Here is a 23,085-nt window from a genome sequence, read left to right on the forward strand (position 1 = left end):
TGGCACTGATGAAGTTATATGGCTGCTAACTCCAGAGCTACCTCGGTGAACCCTCGCTTGGAGGCCTCTGCTTCACAATGTAACTGCGGACTTACCGTGAAATTAGTCTCAGAGTCCAATGCAAAACTCTTCACAATCACTTCAAGAACTTTTTAAGGCTCAGGCTATTGAAGCCAGTGTCTGCCTAGCATTTAACATTCTCAGTGTGCATTATTATTTTCAAATGACAACAAAGACTGTATGAAGGTTCTTTCTCAAAGTTGCTAAGTTGTCACCATTTTGACTGTAATATTAATTTGTTCTCTGAAAATTCAGGTTTCCGTAAAGATGATCTGCCGAGAATTTTAAAATTAAAGATGTTGTGCAGAAGGATTTAGTCATCAAAATAATACATACTGTGCCCCCACATCAAATAAATGTATATTTTAAACACACAAATTAAATATATTTCTTCTTTGTTATCTATTGCATCCCATTCTCTCATATTTCTCCCGATTTTCCCCCAATTTAAGAAAGCGTTTAACCTCTTCAACTCCAAATAATTTCAATAGCCACCCAGAATCAGGATGAGATACAAAGCTACTGTTTCATCAATAAAACATACTCTTTAAGAAATAACTATAAATCAAATGCAAAAAGAGCCTTACTGTGTTAGAATTAAATAAATGACTGTCAAGCCTATACCCTGAAGTAGAGTCTAAGGTAGTCACAGTTGCAGCATTCTGTGCATATAAAAATTTTTATATGAGTTTAAAAAAATTCAATAAAAAGCCACCTTTCAAAAATGTAGAACTGCTGCTAGTGAGTTATATTTCTCAACAGGTATCCAATATTTAGCCCTGGAGGGATTTCTTCCTACAGAGTCTCTAACTCCCTACCAAATGGAAGTGCTCACCTTCTCAGTCATTTGGACAAGGGTTAGCAGTATAAAATGATTTGTTATGCCAATAAAGTTTTTGTTACACTGTAAAATAGTTTGTTACGCTACTACTGATACATAAAAATGTTATGAAAATTAAGTATGTTGTAAGGTCCAAAACCAAATAGGCTACTTTCAGGACTAGCTACTAGGAAAAGAAAAAAGAAGGATCTTCTAGTCTACAGTTCTTCCCTACTATAAAAAGACAACCTAAATGCTAATTTTAACTAACAATTGAAACTGGTACCCCAATTAAGAACGCAGTTCTGCATCCAAAATGAATAGGAACTGCCTTAGGTCTCCAGTTCTCAGAAAATGGGAGGAAACTACAAGTCTGATAATCCAGGTGGTGACTTCTGTCCTGTATGTCAGTAAATTAAACAAGCCTAAATTAGAATTCAGAATGGAAACTGAAGTACAGACTCATAGTATGCTAACCGCAACGTGTCATAGATGGGATAGCAAGATGATACTGGAGGAAATAGATACTTGAGGGAATAGAGTGTACTATCAGCAAGTTTGCTGATGATACCAAGCTGGGAGGAGTGGCTGACACACCAGAAGGCTGTGCTGCCATCCAGCAAGACCTGGACAGGCTGGAGAGTTGGGCAGGGAAAAATTTAACGAAATATAACAAGAGAAAGTGCAGAGTCTTGCATCTGGGTAGGAACAACCCCAGGTTCCAGTATAAGCTGGGGAATGACCTATTAGAGAGCAGTGTAGGGGAAAGGGACCTGGGGGTCCTGGTGGACAACAGGATGACCATGAGCCAGCACTGTGCCCTGTGGCCAGGAAGGCCAACGGCATCCTGGGGTGTATTAGAAGGAGGGTGATTAGTAGGTTGAGAGAGGTTCTCCTTCCCCTCTACTCTGCCCTGGTGAGACCACATCTGGAGTATTGTGCCCAGTTCTGGGGCCCTCAGTTTCAGAAGGACAGGGACCTGCTGGAGAGAGTCCAGCGTAGGGCAATAAAGATGATTAAGAGAGTGGAGCATCTCCCTTATGAGGAAAGGCTGAGGGAGCTGGGTCTCTAGCTTGGAGAAGAGGAGACTGAGGGGTGACCTCATTAATGTTTACAGATATATAAAGGGTGAGTGTCACAAGGATGGAGTCAGGCTCTTCTCAGTGACAAACAATGATAGGACAAGGGGTAATGGTTTCAAACTGGAACACAAAAGGTTCCACTTAAATTTGAGAAGAAACTTCTTCTCAGTGAGGGTAACAGAACACTGGAACAGGCTGCCCAGGGAGGTTGTGGAGTCTCCTACTCTGGAGACATTCAAGACCTGCCTGGATGTCTCCTGTGTAACCTGATCTAGGTGTTCCTGCTCCAGCAGGGGGATTGGACTAGATGATCTTTCGAGGTCCCTTCCAATCCCTAACATTCTGTGATTCTATGAAAACCTTACTTCACATATGAGATTTCAATTTTAATATCGTGTATATCAATCAAAAACAGCATCTGAAACTGGCAAATATTTAATTCACAATCAAGCCTTCTATGTTCCTGGAACATTTTGAACTTGCAATGAATTGTATCCAGAATTTATTTATGATTGTTCGAGACAATCAGTCACTCCACAAGAAAGGGAAAGCCTGTGACATCTAATGCTTTATAATTATTACATCATTTTTATACTTTTCCATTCTAATATTTCTTTAAGTTTGTACACATTAAATTTTCATGTTCTCAGTATAGGTCCAGACATTAGACCTATGTGTACCCCCTTGAGGTAGGCAGGCTGCTACATATGATACACAGCTATACAGGGAAAGAGCTACCAGTTCTAGGAGATCACATTCTGCTCATGCCAAACAAATATTTAATCACATGCAGAAACAGCCATCAGATTGAGGAAAGACTGTGGCCAAGACTCATCCACCGCCAGTGCTTCCTGCACTGCACTTCTTATAAAGACTTCTTGTACTTGCAGCTTTTGAATGGTGTGGCAACTACAAAATGTAGATCACAGAGGCAGAGTATCCTGATAAAGCAGAGTCCCAGGAAAGAACAAATATCATGGTTAAATATAAACCAGTACTTTAATTCCTAATACTTCTCTGACCTTTTTCAAGTGTTATATCCCTATCTTAATTTAGGAAGAAACCACCATGTATCACCTAAAACTTATTTACATTTAGGGCTGAATAAATACCGTCATTGATTGTGAACTTCAGAAAGGTTTAGGCGAATTAATTTTGGATAAGTCTGCTTTCCTTTGCTGTACATGTCTCAGTGAATGAGAGCTGAGAAATCAAGTTGATTTTCACTTGGCCCAGGAAAGGCCAGAATGGGGACTACTGTACAGAGCTTTATAGGATATAAGCAGAGAGAAAAGCAGTCCACATTTTAATGGTGCAAATACAATTCTCTAATTCAAAATACAGTTAAAAACCTCTGCTGCTACTCATCAACTCCTATACCCTGCTTTGAGGACTGAGATACCCAACAGCAGAAGGCTCCATACAAAAGGACTGTCAGGACCCCAGTACAAGAGGAAACGTGAACTTACGGAGAGGAGTATTTGGATAGCGCTGTGAATGACCTCTAGGTACTGGAAATCAATTATGCAGCCCGTCACAGAGACGTAGGAGTAATCGTCTAGGATGCCAGGGGTAGAAGGACGCACCACCCTTCGTATGCAGCCGGGACCATGTTCCCGCCACCAAGAGCGGTGCATTGAGATGTTAAAGGTCATGAGATCAGTTTCCTAGGAGAGAAGGAGGGAAAAAGTGTGAAAACCTCTAGCTTTGTGTTATTTATGGTAAAGCAAAGGAAAGAAAAGATGTTTTCAATTATTATAAGGAAAACAAAATACATAACTTGCCTTCCCCATCATCCTAGTAATTTGTAAGACGAAAGCAGGCTGTTAAAGGGGAGAGAGGAAATTATAAACATTTATTGCTTATTTTGTAATTGTGCATAGGATCTTCCATCTGGCAGAAGAACCATCATACCAAGTACTGTACAAAACACAGTGCATTCCTATGCCTCCATGGATTTACAGCCTGAAAAGCAATTTTGTTGTTACTTGATTAGAATATGGTTTTTTTTAACAGGCAAGAGAGATAGTTTTACCCCATGGTACTAGGGACAATCTAAAACAAACTTGTACCATATTTATTTAAAATATTGACTATAAATTATAGCTATTATTTTAAGTAGGACCACGGCTGAGCAGACTGTTCCAGTTGTACAGGATTCAAATGAAAAGTTATCTCCAGCCACACACCATGATCTCTTTTCTCCCCTCTGCACCCCATCCAGATTACCACCTTCTCAGTTCAGTGAAGAAACCTGGTTCTGTAAACTGATCTGGGTCTAAAATACAAGCAGCAACCTCACTCACATCATCTTCAGCCACAACCACAGCTTGTCTGATCAGGCCTTAAATCTACCTCAATGGGTGCTGGCTGCATTGTAACGCACACAGTTTGTATAATCTCTGTGCATTGTAGTAAACGTCATCCCACTTCCACTTGGAGTAGTAGAAGTGGCAAACATACTAATGTAGTATAGATTTTCTAACAGCTTATCTATGAAGTACAAACAGGAAAATTTGTCAGAATTAACCAAAGATTTAGGTCTTTAGGTCATGCTCAAGTAAAATACACTGAAGCCGAATGAATGCCACTTAAGTGCAAAAATAAACCCTCCCTCACTGGAGATAAATGAGACTTGAGTTATACTGATACTTTAAATAATTAATTCAGATTTACATTTCCACATTTCCCATTCCTAATTCGAAGGCAGTAGTAAAAAATGTGTGCAGAATTGCCAGCCATGTGCCCACAAAATATCCCAGTTTCCATATGTGCCAGTGTGTGAGCGCTGCCATGACGCTGATTTGCCCTTAGTGTCCCACTCTGAAAATCCATCCTGTCAGTCTGTGGCTGACTACTTTCACCTTGAGCACAGAACCACAAGATCATAGAATATTAGGGATTGGAAGGGACCTCAAAAGATCATCTAGTCAGGTGGACATTAGGTGCAGATTCCACTTGTGGAAGTCCTCTTATTGTTTTCCTCTGTTAAATGTCTTTATTCTAGCCACACATTAAAATTAATGGGTGAGCTAAATCCTGTCAGTGTGTGTTACTGCTAGTTAGCAATCAGAAATCTGCCTTTGTGATCTGTTGTTTTGCTCTCCATAGCTTCTTTACCATTAAAATGCAGACTTGTTGGATCATTATTGACAGTTAATGAGGCATTTGTCTTTTGACATAGCATGTCATTCCTTGATACTGGTTTAGAATTTTTTCAGCTGCAATATGAAAATGATTGGTGAAAGCAGAAGCTGACAGACAATTCAGTTTGATGAAAATATAACTATAAATATATAGGCATAGGAAACAGCCGAGGCTTTCTCCGTACAACAATGCCAGAGATTGCACAGTGTTACCAAGTGCTTTTAACAAACACCAACTGTAAGAAGTGCCATTTGTCAAGCAGCACACAGATATTCACTCTCATCTATTTCTGTAACTCTTTGTTGAGTAGGAATATGGATTTGCCTTGTGGGTTAGTGTGTATCAAGTATTGTGAAGTAAAGCTTTGTTATCACAAATGTGGGAATAAATTGTGAAGTGTGGCATTGGCGTCACAACTGTCTTCACTCTTGAGGTTTCTTTTCTCCCCTCCTTCCTTTTTTTTTTTTTAATCCTTAATTTTTTATTATTATGTCCTGCTTCAGTATTTGTGCTTGTTCAGTTAAGAGCCAATTGAACAGAAAAATGGTAAATTTGCACAGGGAAACAGCTTGATAAATGTTGCCAACACATTTAAAATGTAAGAATTTGGCATGTGGTCAGTACAAACTCCTCTTCTATAGAAAATCTTTCATTCCTGGAATACTGTTATGTTTGGTTCTTGGGGTGATTAAAAGCATTGCTTGCCTTGATGGCCTTGTTTAGAGGTGCTTCACTAGATGGTCATGTTCATATTTCAATGCTGCTGGTGAGGCAGTGAGAAAAGGAAACAGAAACATTATAGTTATAATTCTTTGATTAATAACAAAAGAGATGTCATCACAACAAATATAAATTATTTTTCAGAAGTTATGGACAAAGTCTGGGAGAAGAGCTTTTCAGAATTACTTTTGACTGTGTGTAGTACATCCTGAGTCCTCAAAGCAGGTAAAAGTGGATAATGATGGTCCAGCAAAGATCAGCTTTAGAAATGCAACCAAAACCAGCTGGTGCATTAGCTTGACCTCTAAAATACCACTTCACAAAATGGCAGCCATAAGCTGTTTGAGCTGATAAATGTTAAGCTGCCAATCAATAAAAGAAAGCCTGACAAAAATCAATCTCTCCTCCTTTTTTTTGCTAATGCACACTCCTCTGTAACTTCTTGGGGATTCTTAATCCATAAAGTGAGTCAAATGTGAGAGGCATTAAAAAATTAACCTGAATCTTTATCGTCATTTACAGAAATATATAAAAGTAAAAGACTCTTGGTCTGGTGTGCAGGTTTTAAATATCAGTAAACTTTTGAGAGTATTTGTGAATTCAGAATGTGGAAACCTTGTACATGGATGAAAAGCTGCTACCCAAGCAGCTTATTCTCAGTTGTACATTTAATGAAAGTTAAGAATTCTTTCAGAGAGTACAAGCAGATGCTTGAAGTTTTTGATAGGTCTTGTACTATCTTCCAATGTCGCAAGCAACCATTAAGCAAATGGGTATGAAATGTTTAATCTTCAGCAGGTGATGTAAAGTAAACTCCTTATTTCTTGTAGAAAAATGCTGCTGCTTCATAGCAAAAGACTCAATTTCAAGCTCTGTAGAAGAAACATCAAGTAGTCTGACGAGTCCAGTTGGGATTCATTTAACAATTGAAATTTCAATCATGGATGGAAAATTGCTGTCTTCTGAGCTTCAGACTCATGACATACATCTTGACTTCAATTCCACACAATTGGGCGAACTGTACTTCCTCAGCTGGTAACCTCTCAGACAGATGCCATAAATGAAAACTGAGCAGAACACAGATAACAGGACTTCCAGGAAAATTATGTGGGACTTAGGGAAGTGACACAGGGAAGGGAAATCCTACATGCTGCTCCTCCCTTTTTCAGTCAGCACTAAAGCAATACTCTAGTCTGTGGTAAGAAGTTTACTTCTGAGTGTAGAATCAGACCAATAATCACCCTTGTACTGATGAAGGGTCCTACTTAACTGTCTACGGTTGTTTAAGCTTTTAAACAATGTACAGGATTTGTGTTGGCTGTCAGCCCAAGGATTAATTTTGATCATTATTGGAAATCATTGCAATGGCAGGTACTTTCTTTTAGGTGAGATGTAGTCCCTTTAAGTGTCAGTAATACTGTTTCTAAGTGCTTGGAGATATTGCTTAATTTCATTATATCTGCTTAAATTCTACATTTGGTTTCAAGTGGACATTTTCTATTGGGCAGGGCTTTGAGCAACCTGATCTGGTGAAAGATGTGTCTGCCCATGGCAGGGAGGTTGATCTAGATGATCTTTGAAGGTCTTTTCTAACTCAAACCATTCTATGATTTTATGATTCTATTTTTAGGCGGTGAATCTAGATAAATTTTGACAGATAATATCTTAACATGGTTTATTTTAAAACTAAAGAGTAATCACAGAATCACAGGATGTTAGGGATTGGAAGGGACCTCAACAGACCGTCTAGTACAATCCTCCTGCTGGAGCAGGAACACTTAGATGAGGCTACACAGGAATGTGTCCAGGTGGGTTTTCAATGTCTCCAGAGAAGGAGACTCCACAGCCTTCCTGGGCAGCCTGTTCCAGTGTTCTGTTACCCTCAATAATAATAAGGATGATGTTCCTTTCATTTATTTGTGTGTACTTTATATACAGTGCCTATAACAATAGCACAAGAAATTAATGAGAAATTATGACTAACTAAAATCACCAGAGGTAAAGAAAAAATACATTAAAACTCCAGAAAAAAAACCCAAACAAACAAAACCCCAACAAACCATAACACACCCCAAGATTGCCTTGCATAACAAACAAATTTGCTGTGACACAATGATTATGCACCAGAGAAATATATATTTTTTAATTGTATGTTTCTACTTTATGACATGTTATTTTATATTTCTTTCATTCCTTGTTAGTATCTGAAAAATACACTCTGAAGAAAACTCTAAAAAAGACATTAGTATGTTGAGTGGGATGGAGCACTTTTTCCTCCGCAGTGGTCAACACTTGAAATTTCACAGAAAGGTGCAAGAGCACAAAGGCCTAGCAAAACATAATGTTGGAGATCTTGACTTTATTGTTGCTTGTGTGGTACCTCGCCCTTCCTAACACTTTTTATTTTATTGATACTATAATGCTTATTATAAATGAACATGAATTAGGCCAAGGCAAGAAATAGTTCTATCCCATTTCCTAAGAGCAAGAAGGATGCTCTAGTTTTGATTTGCTACCCAGTTTCTTTTTTTATCAGTGAGGATAAGAGATTTTATCAAACACCTGGTCACCAGGTAATAAAAGATAATACACATGATGCTAGGAAAAAAAACAGTACATTTCCTTGTAATTCTCTACACCCAGTTAAGCTTGTAGTTAAGATGCAGTAGTCTTGGCATGGAGAAGGGACATGCACACTCCTTGGTATCTAATTTCAAGGAGACATTAATCCTCATTAGACACAAATTATGTGTTCCAGTGTTAACAAAACCTGCTAATTGTAGAAGTCTTTTGAAGCATGAGCGTTGGCTATTAGCCAAAGACCTCCATTGGCAGCATAACCTTAGTTTTCCACCCAGTTATTTCCTGAAACCACAGGTTCTGATCCTGGCTTGCTCTGTGTGTAACCAGTTATGCTCCATCTCCTCTCACTATCACTGAGCAAATTGGTTTTGCAGGCCTGGGCAGATAATACTGAAGAAGTCCATTGGCAAAAAAGGAAACTTTTGTCACTTGCTCTCATACTGTCTTGATTGGGGTTATCATTTTTGAATACTGACTATTGACTCCTTTAATTTTTTTTCTGTTTGTTTTTAAACTCTTGGTTCAGCGTTACACAGGTGGCTTTTACCTGCCCCATGAGCTAGAGACTGAAGGTAGCCTACTCAATAATTCTGACATTCCTGCTGATGGGATGGAACAATGAAGCATGCTGCTTCCAGGCAAGCTCTCTAGGTTGAGATGGCTGCTGAAAATATAGTACAGTCAATATCTCATCCTCATCATGAGCACTCTGGTGAAGAGATTACATGAAGAGCCTGCTTAAATTGAAGCTTATGGTTTGACTTCTGTGGACTATTCAGTTGTCTGAACTGGCTGATAGACTAGACCTAGCAAATTCATCTGTTTGTGGTAGCAAACCCAATGCACACTAAACCAGGCTAACCATGTGATACACCTAAATTAATTACCACTGAAAGAGAAAATTCACAGTATCAATCTATTCAGATATAGACTATGAGCTAACCCAAGCATCATAGGCTGGGAGTGGTTAAAAAAGTTAGTTACTTCTGGGTGATGTGGTTAGAGGTTTGTGACTCCCTCTCAAGGCGACTGGAGATTCACAGGTTGAACAAATCCTGCAACTATGATATTTGACCATGACTACAGGAAAGAATTTCCAAATCAAGCATAACTACTGTTAGAAGTTACACTGATTTAATCTATTTTTTTTTCCTCAATCAATCCACAGTACAACACTGGTTAACCATTTGGCTACCCCCTGACCTGTACACATCTCCCCCAAACATGAATGAGCTAGGTAGTACTGTCTTCTTTTACTACTTTCATTCCTTGGGCTATAGAGAGTGCTGTCAGATTTTAAAGTTTACAAAAGAAGTTTTTGAAATTTATTTGAAAAACAGGCAGATGATCTACCTAAACAATAAAAATAGTTCTTCTGTGTTGTTTTATTTGCCACATCCTCAGGGATCTATTTCCTGCATTGTTAAACAGGCAATTTTAAAATCAGATTTAATGAACTTACTGTCAAAATGGAATGTCTTTAGAAAGCCAGAAGGCAAGAAGTCAACAAGAGAAGCATACTGCTGTCTTCTTCATGCACTGTTAGTATTAGTCAGAAGAACAAGTCATAAGAACCAGCAAGGAACTGTTTTCTGAAACTTGTTGCCCCTAAGGATGAATATTCAGTATTCAGATCCATGATCAAATCCTAGTTCCATGGCTTATGAATTTTCCGTGCTATACCTCCTTTTTGTGCCAGTCTCTCTGTCTCAGAAACAGTCCAGAGAGATAACACAGTACAGCAGAAATAAGATCCAAGACCAAAGGAAAAACTGGCATGAAACAGGATGATTGGATCAATATGAACATGTCATAGGAAGTTCAACACGAGCATGGAAGTTCAACGTGAACACAAAGTAATGATTGCCCACAAAAGCTGTTGTGCTCCAATGGTGTCCTTGACATGTGGTTAAGCCACGCACTCTGTTTTAGAATTGTTCTTATCTATTCTCCCTGATGATCCAGAGGTATGAGACAACACAGGTTTGGAGTGATGGCAAATTGTGAGCACTGCTTCAAGTTTTGAAGACTGGGAATATTAATAGGATAAGGGTTTGTGCAGATTGGTGAGTCTCTCACTGGAGCCGCATCTGATTTTGACTGAAATGAAGAATCAAGACAAGACTGAAACATAACTGTAATAGTGAAGAACTAGAAACATCATTGACAGGCCATATTTAGCCACTAGCACAAATGCAGGAAAACTTCAAGGTTAAAGAAGGCTTGAAAAAGTTTTGGTATACAAGAAAACCCAAACAACAACAACAAAAAACAAACAATGAAGAAGTTACAATTGTGGGCCATAAAAAAAAAAATCTGTCCAAACTATGAACATTTGAAAAATGAGTTTATAATGTAAAGCAATTTTGAGTCTCAGCAAGAACATTTTAACCTTTTTTTTTTTCTCATTGTTTTTAAGTGGGATTGCTGAGATCCCTATGGAGTTACACATACACTTGAAGTATAACAAAATTAAAATTTGACACAAGCATACCTTCTGTCAGAGATAAACTGCCTCAAACAGCTATAGAAAGCTCTTGCCACACTATTTTGTGATGTTTTATTTATTGATATGCGAAGCAGAAAGAACCAGACTCGTGGGCCTGAGTACATTACCACTGTATACAGCTTCCTAGCATTGGACAAAAACACTAGTTAAGGAAGCATATACCTATCGACAATACTCCTGCAGTGTTGATGGGGACTGTATTTTTCCACTTAAAATGGACAGGTCTGGCCTGGCTTGATCATGCAAAACTCTTTGTTCTTCCATAGTTCCCTGTCTTTTGTACCTTGGACACCCTAATGTGACAAACCCTGCAAAACCGACCCTTTCTTGGGCTTTTATTATAGTTCTAACATTACTAGGAAATGTATGCAAATAGGAGACACAGTTTGTGCCAAAAGCCCACATAATCCAGTATGAGGAACAGATGCAATGTAGCCTCTAGCCAAAACAAGATTCAACTTCCTTATTATCCAAATAACTGTATTTTGTACAGTGGTTGTGAACAAAGACAAAGCATGGGGATGAAGACATGATTAAGAATACAATGTTGCAATAATAGTACAGTTAATTTTAATGATTTCCTTAATTTCTGGTGGGTTCTGTGATCTGTGTCTCTGTCCCATCTATAAGATACCATAACAGCTCTTGCTATATAAGGACATAAATGTTACACTGGAGATAAATGCACGAGAAAGCATGTCCTAAATTTAAAAGCCTGTACCAGATTCCAATTACATTTAAAAGCACCATAAGAAGGCTTTTGAAAACTCTCTTGAATGTTAAAATTTCTGAGAAGAAAAATAACTCCCTCTTCTGAGACTAACCAGAATGTTCCTACCTGCATCTAGGAACACTTTTAAAGATTAATAGGCCTGTTTAAGCGACTGCTATTGTGTTCTCTGTTTTGCTTGCTTGAAGCAATGCAATTGTTCACGATATTGCCAACTCTTGTTGTTTTATGGCAAGTCTGGTTATGTTCAGCACTTTTGTTAAAGTCTCCGTTCCCAGGGACATCAGATTACAATAAGAAGTTTGGCTTGTTACAAGAAAGCTGAAGAGAAAAAGCTTCAAAAATCATGAGCCCTACTGCTAGGCACTTCCACACTGCGCTGTAACTTGCATTATTTGCTGCTTTTCTTAAAGCTGAGCTCCTGGAATCTAGACGAGAAGCGTCTGCATCACTAGTTTGGATCACAGCTATCTAGGGCACTGTGTGCCACAGTCCCCCATCTCAGATGATCATGGGTCCTTCAGGGTATAGGAAAGGATCAACTGTTATTTAACTGTGATCAAAGGGAATGACTTTAGTGCACTCTAAAAGCTTAAAACTCAGAGGTCATAAAACGTACTAAATTCTGTTGATATCTAAATCAAACTGCATGATTTCTTGGGACTTCTGTCAGGAGATCCTGTGGGGTTTTTTTTGTTTGTTTGTGTTTTTGTTTGTTTTTGTTGTTGTTTTAATTATTATTTTCGTTTGTTTGTTTTTGTTGCTGTTGTTTTGTTTTTTTTTTTCTTTTAATCTTAATGTGTGCAAAAGGCAACAAGAAAGCTGTGCTAATTCACTGCATCTTTTGAGTGAACTCTTATACAGCTCATTGAATTAACCTGTTTGTTACAGTGGTGGGTTGGCTCTGGCTGGACACCAGGTGCCCATCAAAGGCACTCTATCACTCCCTTCCTCAGCTGGACAAGGGAGAGAAAATATAACTAAAGGCTTGTGGGTCCAGACAAGGACCAGGAGATCACTCAGCAGCTACTGTAATGGGCAAAACCTGGGGAAAATTAAAGAAAAACTAAATCTTAAAACATCTTCCCCTCACCCCTCCCTTCTTCCAGGGCTTAACTTTACTCCTAATTTCTTTACCTCCTCCCCTCCAGTGGTGCAAAGGGACCAGGAATGGTGGTTGTGGTCAGCTCATCACACGTTTTCTCTGCTGCCCCTTCCTCCTCAGAGAAATGGGAGTCCTCACACTCTTCCACTGCTCCAGCATGGCGTCCCTCCCACAGGAGAAAGTCCTCCATGAACTTCTCCAATGTGTGTCCTTCCCATGGGCTGCAGTTTTTCATGAACTGCTTCAGTGTGGGTCCCTTCCATGGAGTGCAGTCCTTCAGGAACAAACTGCTCCAGCCTGGGTCCCCATGGGGTCACAAATCCTGCCAGCAAACCTGCTCCAGCCTGGACTCCTCTCTCCATGGTCCAAAGGTCCTGCCAGGCTGTCCAGCACAGGCTGTCCATTGGGTCACAATCTCCTTCAGACATCCACCTGCTCTGGCATAGGGTCCTCCATGGGCTGCAGGTGGATATCTGTTCCACCATGGACGTCCATGGGCTGCATGGCCACGGCCAGCCTCACCATGGTCTGCACCACGGGCTGCAAGGGAATCTCTGCTCCAGTGCCTGGAGCAGCTCCTCGCCCTCCTTCTTCACGCACCTTGGTGTCTGCTAGTTGCTCTCACGTATTATCACTTCTCCCTCTGGCTGCAATTGCTGTTTCACACCCCTCTAACCTTCCCACTACCAAAACCTTGTCATGCAAACCCAGTACAGCCACTAAGAGACTGTCAAGAAGTGAGTATCTGCACTGCTGAAAAACCTCCTGAAAACTCAGAATACAAAATAACACATGACACAACAAGTAGTAGAAGTGTGTTGAAGTGCTAGTGATCTGTTTTCTTATTAATTCCAGTGAAGCACAAGATGCTCCTAGAAACATGTACTTCCTCATGACACTCTTGTTTCTATATTTTTTGCCTATTATATCAGGTCCTCTAATTTTTGCCAGTCTCTCAAGTTTTGTGGTACTGTTTGCCAATGACCTTGGCTTTAGCAGAGCAATCCTTTAATCACAGGCCATGCTTGCATTCTGCTGGAGCAATGAAAGTCTCCAAAATGAATTTGATATGTTTTTTTTTAAAAAAGCAAAGACGGTCCCTATAGAAGCTTTAAGGTCAGATGATGAAATCTGAAATCCTCCTTTCCTAGCAGCAGAAACCAAGCACCAATGACTATGAAAAAGAGAATCTGCTGTATTCATTAGTCCACATTTTAGGTTCCTTAAAACATTTTATGAATTTATGTAAATACATAAATATATGCATGTTATGTATTTTATTTACATATACACAGTGTGTATATATTTTTATATTTACATAAATATATAAAATAAGTATATGTATATTTATATTTACCTGTGCAAATTAATGACTTAACAGTGGTTTCCTGAGAACAACTGACAACCTTGATCAAAGAAGGCAGCATTAACAATCTCTTTCAGCAATGCCTTGTACCCAGGCCTTAATCAGATTAAATTAATTTGCAGCTTAATCTACCTCCAAACCTCAATAACTCTCACAGACATTCACAGAAAGAGAATTTTATTTGTCCTCTTGAGCAATTTTCAGAAGAATATTTCAGAAACAAGGACCCCTTTTTCTCTGACATTCTATATCTATAAGAGGTCTAAACTTTTGAAGTTCTTTTGATGAGATTAATCAGAAGGATCTGATGGTGTCCAGTAACTTTTTGTGTAATTTCATATTTGTCATGCCAAAGGAAATCAGTGAGGTCTTAAGTGTACTTATATTTTTTTCATTCTGAAGACATTTCTCACAAAAGTTCCCTTAATCAACATGGTTTAATACGTTCCCCAGAAATATATATTTAATTCAAGAAGAAACTATATAAAAGGCTCTGTTAAGAACTTCAAGTGTAGGTAGAATATTTAATGGTCCTGTTAACAGATGTTATATAAAACTGGTCACTTTAAGACATGAATAAAGCCATTGAGAAGCCTAATGATCCATTCGCTCTTTAGCATCACAGACTTGTCTGTTATCCTTCATCACACAATTTTTAATATATCCTAGTCTAATAAATAAGAACAAAATGAGACCACTGCAAAGATATAAGAGTATATTGATTTTTGAAATGATAGTTTCATTTCACTGTCAAATTTGAAATGAAATTAACAGACAAAGGGAGGAACAATAATCAATTTTTAGATAGGCTGATAGAGTTGTGAATGACAGCAAGACACAACTGTAGAAGGACAAGTAATATTAACATCAGTTTACACACTTACTGAATGTACAAAATCAAGACTACTATGTGAAGAGTCTCCCTCAAATAGAAAAATAATTTTCAGTTTGTCTGGGGGAAAAAAAATTAAAATATTGCCAATATAAGAGTTTTTTTCTGCAAGCTGCTATCTACAAAATCCAACATACTTTGGAAATCATTAGTCTTTACAATAAATAATAGTAATCGCTACTACAATTAGCATTTTTACTTTGTAAGTGCTTCTATTTTTAAAACTGGTTTTAAGAGCAGTGATATGAGGATGACAGTGTGATTCCAGAAGGTAGCTGAAAGTCTGAGAAGTCTACAAAGCTACAGAGTTAATTTGACAAGCACATATGTACATTACTTAATTTCAACAAGCGTACCATTGACATTAGGGATCTACATATATTTGCTGGATTAGGCCAAAAAGAAAAGCAATAAGAAAGACATGAGAGGAAAAGGATGAGAAAGATAACAACATATGAGTAAATTCTTACTAGCCCAATTATATACACCTTGGCAATTATATAGATTTTTTTTCAGTGTAGTATGTCCTATACAGAGTGTAGTGCACTGATGCACAGAGGAATCATGGAATCATAGAATAGAATTGTTTCAATTGGAAGAGACCCTCAGTATCATCAAGTCCAACCACAACCTAACCTAACTCTAACACTAAACCATGTCCTTAAGAACCTCATCTAAATGTCTTTTAAACACCTCCAGGGATGGTGACTCCACCACTACCCTGGGCAGCCTGTTCCAATGCCTGACAACCCTCTCCATGAAGAATTTTTTCCTAATATCCAATCTAAACCTCCCCTGGTGCAACTTGAGGCCATTTCCTCTCGTCCTATCACTTGCTACTCAGGAGAACACCACCCTCCATGCTACAACCTCCTTTCAGGTAGCTGTAGACAGCGATAAGGTCTCCCCTCAGCCTCCTTTTCTCCAGGCTGAACAGTCCCAGTTCCCTCAGCTGTTCCTCATCAGACTTGTGCTCCAGACCCCTCACCAGCTTCACTGCCCTTCTCTGAACTCTCTGCAGCACCTCAATGTCTTTCTTATGATGAGAGGCCCAAAACTGAACACAGTATTCATGGTGCCTCACCAGCTTCAAGTAGTCCTGCTGACCATACTATTTCTGATACAAGCCAGGATGCTGCTGTTGGCAGCTGTCAGTCAACACCCCCAGATCCTTTTCCCCCAGGCAGATTTCCAGCCACTCGTTCCCGAGCCCATAGCGCTCCCTGGGGTTGTTGTGACCCAAGTGAGGACCCTGCACTAGGCCTTATTAAACCTCATACAATTGGCCTCAGCCAATCGATCCAGTCAGCTCAGATCCCTCTGTATGGCCTTCCTACCCTCCAGCAGATCAACATTCCCACCCACTTCAAACTTCCTAAGGGTGTACTCAATCCCTTCATCCAGATCATTGATAAAGAGATTAAACAGAACTGGCCTCAATACTGAGCCCTGGGGTACATCACTTGTGACTGGCTGCACACTGGATTTGGTTCTGTTCACCATAACTCTTTGGGCCCAGCCATCCAGTCAGTTCTTTGTCAAGGAAGGTTTCCTTGCACAAACACACGGCATATTTTGCTGTAAAACTCTAGTTAAATCTGTGAAAACAGTCTACAGGTGACTGCAGTGGATGTTAACGTTACTTTCAGGTGAAACTGCTGCTCTTTTAGGAATATGTTTTTAAAAGGCAAATTTCCATTTCAGCACCTGGGAGAGGAAGAGACACCTGAAGAGTTGAGATGTTGTTTACATTTGGCTTATTCCTTGCTGATAGCCAGCTAACATCTGTATGCCAAATAGCAAAGATATAGACAAATTCAGCAGTAAGAATGTTTTGGGGGAGACAGGAGACTGGATAAAGCAAGGAAATTTTGAGATGTGGAGATATTAAGTAGGATGGGATAGAGTTTCCTGCCTCTTATTGCTCCCTGACCCTCACAGACTCCTCCACTGCTGCTGTCTCAGTAATTGCCTCTTCTCAGAGCCAGAGGCTGAACGACAGTTTTGCTTTATAAAGCACTGCTGAAGGCTGGCTGGATGAGAGGGAACAGGTCAGCTTTAATTGCTGCATGGCTGTGGGCATCAAAGCAGCTCCAGCTCAGGTGGCAGCAGCTGTGGGGAAGAACAAGGTGTCTGAATGTTGTTTAGCAAGGCTGGGGATCAGGAAACATGATGGTAAAAGTCTCACCAAATGCTACACCCTCTTAGTACTTCAAGATAACTTTCCTGTTTTCACATCTAACCATTTTTTGCTTTTAAATCTAAGTTCCATAGTAGTGATAAGGCCAAGTGGCCATTGGTAGGACAGACCCTCAGGAACCTCAAACAACTTTGAACTGGATCCACTTCAGCCACTCAGTCTAAAGAGAGGATATGAGGTGACAGGATAGCTACAGGTACGTAGCTATAAAGGCACACTGACACGCACACCTAGAATACAGACACATCTCCACTGCACCACACTGAACTTTGCTTTCCTGTTTGGCATTAAAATAGATTTTGCCAAGTTGATATTTTCTTTTTTTTTTTTTTTTAAATTCAATTGCTCATGCAAACACAAGGAAGACATTGAGTCATATATTATAATCAGGTATGTGTTCATGTAGCATGTAGAACATAGTGGGAACAGAGCCCTTAGTTTTGCAAGTTAGAAAACAAGGGAAACATCTGCAGACATCTGAACTTGACAATCGTTTAAAAAATGAAGTTGTTATTTCTGAAATCTTCTCTTGCCAACTGGAAAAACAAATATTACAGAGTAAAGACTTATGACCTCCACAGGCCAAACTTACATTTCCTAATGGAAAAAAACCAACCAAACAAAACCCCTTCAATGTTCTTATTTGGTTTCACATTAAATGCATTGGGAAGGAGTAAATTTTCAGCTGAAAATACACTTCCAAATAAGAGTAGTAAAAACCAGTAATAAAAAAACCACGTGTCTCAAGGTTTATATCTGAACAAAGAATATGGCCTAGTTAGAAACTCATGAAAACGAAGATTTCTGGGGAGAGATGTGATCTAATTTCACAGCTTTAAATATCATCTAGAATATGTTACTATATCACTCTGCTACTGATTTTTATTTTTATGGACATACAGAAATATTACAATTACTTAAAATTATTTTATAAGGTCATTATCTCAAATGAGTCCAAAATTTGAAACAAACAAAAAAAATGCTTGCGATGTCACCTTTAAAATGCCCCATCACATGATTTTACTGAACTCTCTAACCTGAAGTTAGTGGTCTAGTTATAGTTTCTTTTTTAAAAAATGTATTGATAAAAGCTTCTGGGTTTTAAAAAGATTCCTAAAACTTTACAATTAACTTGTTATACTTTATTAAATTCGGCTTCTACTTCAGAGAAAAAAAATAGAAGTTTTAATTATTTTTAGTGGTATAGTTGAGAAAGCACAAGTCTTTAAAACACTGTAGTTTAGACAGGTAAAATCTATGGGCTGCAGTTCAGAACTGTGAAGTCCACAGTTACCATTCACTTTGCAGCAAATTCTCTGGCAGAAACGAAACAACTGAACTGCAAGGTTCTGTCATGGAATGATACCCCATTATATCCCTAAATGAGCTTTCTTGGATTGTACTTCTAGAATGGGGCACGTGCTGGTGATGCTATATAACGAGAGGAATTAAATATTGGTACAAATAAAGGCAACTCCTAATGCTAGCATCAGGATTTGTGGATGTATAACTCTTTTTCTTCCTGTGGGAGTATATTGCTGCTTTAAAACTTTGCTATGATTTGAGGAAAATATCTTTGTTCTTCAAAAATTGCATTAGTCTTATTTGTTTAGGCAAAGTCAATGATGTTGTGATAGAATAAAAAAGTTATTGTGATTACAGTAACAAGGTTACACAAATGGACTTGTCAGCAAAAGGATGTTTCAATAGCTGTGATTAGCTTAACTGATCACTTCACTTGAAGGTGCACTTTCTTAGAAGTGAGGAGACCACCTCCACTATATGATTTAGACCCAATTCAAGTGCAATCCCTCCCACAACTTCTGGAATTACAAGGTATATATATCAGAAAGGCCAAGAAAAAGCAAGAAAAAAATAAAAAAGACTGCCTTTTACAAAACACCAGATTTCTAAGAATGTAAACAATTTGTCTTACCTGAAATAAAAATCATAAGAACCTGAAAAATTTTGTACATAGATCATGTCTGTAGAATAAATTCTTTGGAGTCCACTCACTGAAGCAAAAAAGAGAAAACTGCTCTAAACAAAGAAGGATTGCTCCTGCTCACGTTAAATGCTGGCACAGACAATTCTTTGGACAGCCTTTAATCTCCAAGATCTTTAATCATGTAGATTGTGCTACCTCATGAATGAAAATCAAAAAAAAATAATCCAAACCAAAAAATCCCTATTAACACAGCATGAGTAAATCATACAGATTTAAAATCACACAGATTGCCACAGCCAAAGCCTGGTCACAGAGTGGTACTATTTCAGCTAAATTGATATAATTAAATTGGCATGATTTCCACTGCCATAGAAACAATTATAATGTTATAAAGGCATCTTAACAGTCTTTCTACAGTACTACAGTATGGAGAATAAACCATAATGGTGTAAGGAAGATTCATAATATAGAGCATAATAATGACCTTGGTTGTGACTATACCATTTCAATAATTTAATTAAAACTAAAATTTCACCCCTAACTCACGTAGTAGCACTGCTGTTTAGTCCAAGCCTTTGCTTTCTGTAAAGTGTAAAATGGCCTATCAAGGAGTAAATTACCCTGCAAATATCATATAAAGGGCCCTAACAAAATTACAACTGTCCCACACTGCTGGTGTGACTCAAAGTCCACTAAAATTTTTTTCTGCTTACGATCCTTCCAGAGACTTTTAAGGAAATGAGAAAGCCTATTTGATCTGTAACTAACAGCTTCATCAATCTGCATGGATGAAGCACTGCTTTGGGTGGCAATCTACTAAATTCTGATATTGATGTATCAAGTTTCTGGAAATCCTAAACAACTGACTGCAGCTCACGTGGAGAGCAACTGGACATCAAACATATATTGTGCAGACGGTCCGAACTGCTGAGTGTTTCAGGTTAACTGAGCATCTGCAGTACATTCCTAGTGAGAAATGTTGGACATATGGGTCTTGAATGGCCAGCACTCACAGGTGTATAATAAATCAGGTATGCCTTTTAGTCTTATCCTATCAGGCTTTAGTCTGGTTTCCTAAACAAACAAACAAACAAAAAAAAGCACAACAAAACAAAAACAATTTCTAGCACTTCAGTATGTACACGTGCCTCTAAATCCCCTTGGAGCATTTTAATACATTTGCAAATGAGGAAAGGTCTCATGTATATTAAATTTCCTAAATATTTCATTAAAATCAGAAACCAGGAAGAGGAGAAGAACCCTAGGGAAATTTTGCCTTTTTCTGATGTCAGAGAAACCATAAGGGAAATCAATGTCAAAGCACAAATATAAAATAAGGCATCATTAGTCCTGTTGTGCATATAGCTACTTATATCGCATATTTACAAGTAGTTCAACAATACTATTGTTGAGCACATTGTTGAGCAATGACATTAATACATTTTGGGGAGAATGCCCATCACAAATTGTGAACTGTTTTCAAAGTATCAAAATATATTATGTACCAGTTAAGAGGAAAAAGAAAAGAAAAGAAAAGAAAAGAAAAGAAAAGAAAAGAAAAGAAAAGAAAAGAAAAGAAAAGAAAAGAAAAGAAAAGAAAAGAAAAGAAAAGAAAAGAAAAGAAAAGAAAAGAAAAGAAAAGAAAAGAAAAGAAAAGAAAAAGAAAAAGAAAAAAGAAAAGAAGCCCCACTGGAACTGAAAGGCACAGACCGATCTTTTCCTGTCTGCTGCACTGAGGCAGGACACCCACGGGTGCTGGACTTAACAGAAGATTCTGTAAGAGGAAGCTAAGTTGAAACAAAACAGATAGTTTGCATAAGGCAAGAGGTTTAAAATCCCAGAAAGTGCTACTGGTTGATCAAAGACCATGAGAGGAAGTCTGGACCGATAGCGAAACTTGGTTGTTGCAATAAGAACAAGGAGCAAAAGAGCCTGTTGTCATTAAGTTTTATGGGCAGAGAAGGATGTTTGCAGACTGATCTGAGGAAGGCTCCCCAGAAGAGTGAGAGAGGTATCCTGAAAAGAGACAAGGGAGCTTCTCAAGAAAATGGGCCCCAGCTCTTTTGTACATATTCCCAAGCAAGAGGAATTGGTAGTTTCTTTTTTCCCTTTTGGATACCTAAAGATACGTGGGAGAAGCAAAAAAAAGTCCAACGTAGAGTCTGGGTGGAAACACGGTTAAAAAAAGGAAAGGCTGTAAATAAACAACAAAATACAAACTGGTGATCTAAGGAAGTGAGAATGGGAAACTAAGAAACTCATTCCAAAACCCATAAACAATGGTTGTTACCCTAAAGAGTATGTGTCTTAAATTTAAGATAAGAAAGTAAAAAATATTCATAGTAGGAGACAAAAAAGAAGTTGCAGGCTGGGAGGTATATGAAAAAATCTTTAAAAAATGTATGAAAAACACTCCAAAAGATTTCTGCTCTGTCATGACCAGGAGGACTGATGGGTGAGATAAGAGAGAAAGCATGCAGGAAAATGCAAGTGCTTAGGACTGACCATATTGAGCTCTATGTACCAGCCAATAACCTCCCCCTCAGTATCAACAGAGAAGCCATCAGAAGACAGCTCCTGGTTTAACTCTTAGAAGTAGTTTGTGATATTCACTTTCAATGTAATTTCTCTCAATTCCTCACCATTACTTCTACTTAAAGCCACAAGCGTTATCCTTAAGAAACCATCTGGGTCTTGCGTGATTATATTTTTTTAGTTTCATGTCTTGTTCTAGGTGTTATTTCAGCAGATATGAATACTTTGTTCTTTATTGCTCTATTTTCATAACAGTCCATTTTGCATATTTTGATCTGTACAGAAGACAGCTTCAAAAATTAAATGAACCACATCTGGTGAAATGTTGGCCTAGTGAAACCAACATATATTTCTCTGTTGATTGCACTGGAGCTAAAGTTGATTCAGTCCAGCTGCATTACTTTTGCTTCTGTCTCTGCTTAAATTTCCAGATCCTGTATTAAACTTGTCCTTGTCTTCCAGATCCTGCTCATTATAGACTCAGCCATCGTGCTAGATTGTTATTACCATCACAGTTATCTTTGGTTCTCTAAATTTTGTGAGAGACCAGGTGCTTTTTCTGTGCATTTTTAAGAAGTAAACAAGAATAAATAAGCAGATTATCTATGACAACTCACAGTATTTTAAGAATATTTTCCTGTAAATAAATCAGAGAATTTATTTTCTACCATGGTACAATACTCAAATAAAATAAAAAGCCAAGGGAATTACTGCTCCAGAAAATGACATAAGGCCGTGGCAGTATGGAGCAGTACCTCCCTTTAGAATATATGTATACTCACCTGCAACACTTGTCTCTTTTAAAAAGTTATTAATAGCTATGAGCCCTTCTATGTTACATAAACAATGAAGGAAAACATAATTCAAAACTAATGCTATGCTACAGTGGGGGAAAAAAGAATTCTCTCTAGAATATTTCCTTTCCTTCCAGCTCCGAGAAAATGGGCAATGAAATGCATTGATGCACCTGCACTGAAATGAATGCAGATAAGAACATTTAGCTTGGTGAAGAGTTTGACTTTGGGAGTGTGATGGTCAGGGAAAAACAGAAACTAGGCATTGGATTTTAGCTCAGAAAAGCCAATAATAAGAGAATAAGAAACATCAACAGTTATGAATACTGGCAGCATCATATGGGTAGAGTTTCTGTAACAGCAACATTCTAGGCATTAATGCCATTGTCATTTAGGGCCAGAGAGTAACTATAAAAATTTAAAAAATCTCCTGTGACTGAGGTTTACTGTTTCACATTAGACTTACAGCCAAGTAACTACTGCCATCATATTTTACAGCATTATCTATTGCCATGAATAATTCCAGGTGTTTGACCGGAAAGATAGAGAGTTATACTAGAATTATGTTATTAATCTTTAATCCCTCTCATGTTC

The 23,085-nt window shown here is 38.3% G+C and overlaps 1 protein-coding gene across 5 annotated transcripts in view; it reads right to left on the reverse strand.

The window, feature by feature from the left end:
• NKAIN3 (sodium/potassium transporting ATPase interacting 3) overlaps window positions 1–23,085 on the reverse strand; it is a 362,790-nt gene that overhangs the window by 83,744 nt on the left and 255,961 nt on the right. For 4 of the 5 annotated variants that reach the window (XM_065832178.2, XM_071804081.1, XM_071804080.1 and 1 more), the window contains one exon: window positions 3,432–3,629. The exons of the other annotated variant lie outside the window; for it this stretch is intronic. In XM_065832178.2, coding sequence (XP_065688250.1) covers window positions 3,432–3,629 — 198 coding nt within the window. The remainder of the gene's footprint in view (window positions 1–3,431; window positions 3,630–23,085) is intronic. 5 annotated transcript variants of the gene reach the window in all.

The sequence above is a fragment of the Patagioenas fasciata genome, chromosome 2, assembly GCF_037038585.1.
Source record: "Patagioenas fasciata isolate bPatFas1 chromosome 2, bPatFas1.hap1, whole genome shotgun sequence".
NCBI lineage: Eukaryota > Metazoa > Chordata > Aves > Columbiformes > Columbidae > Patagioenas > Patagioenas fasciata.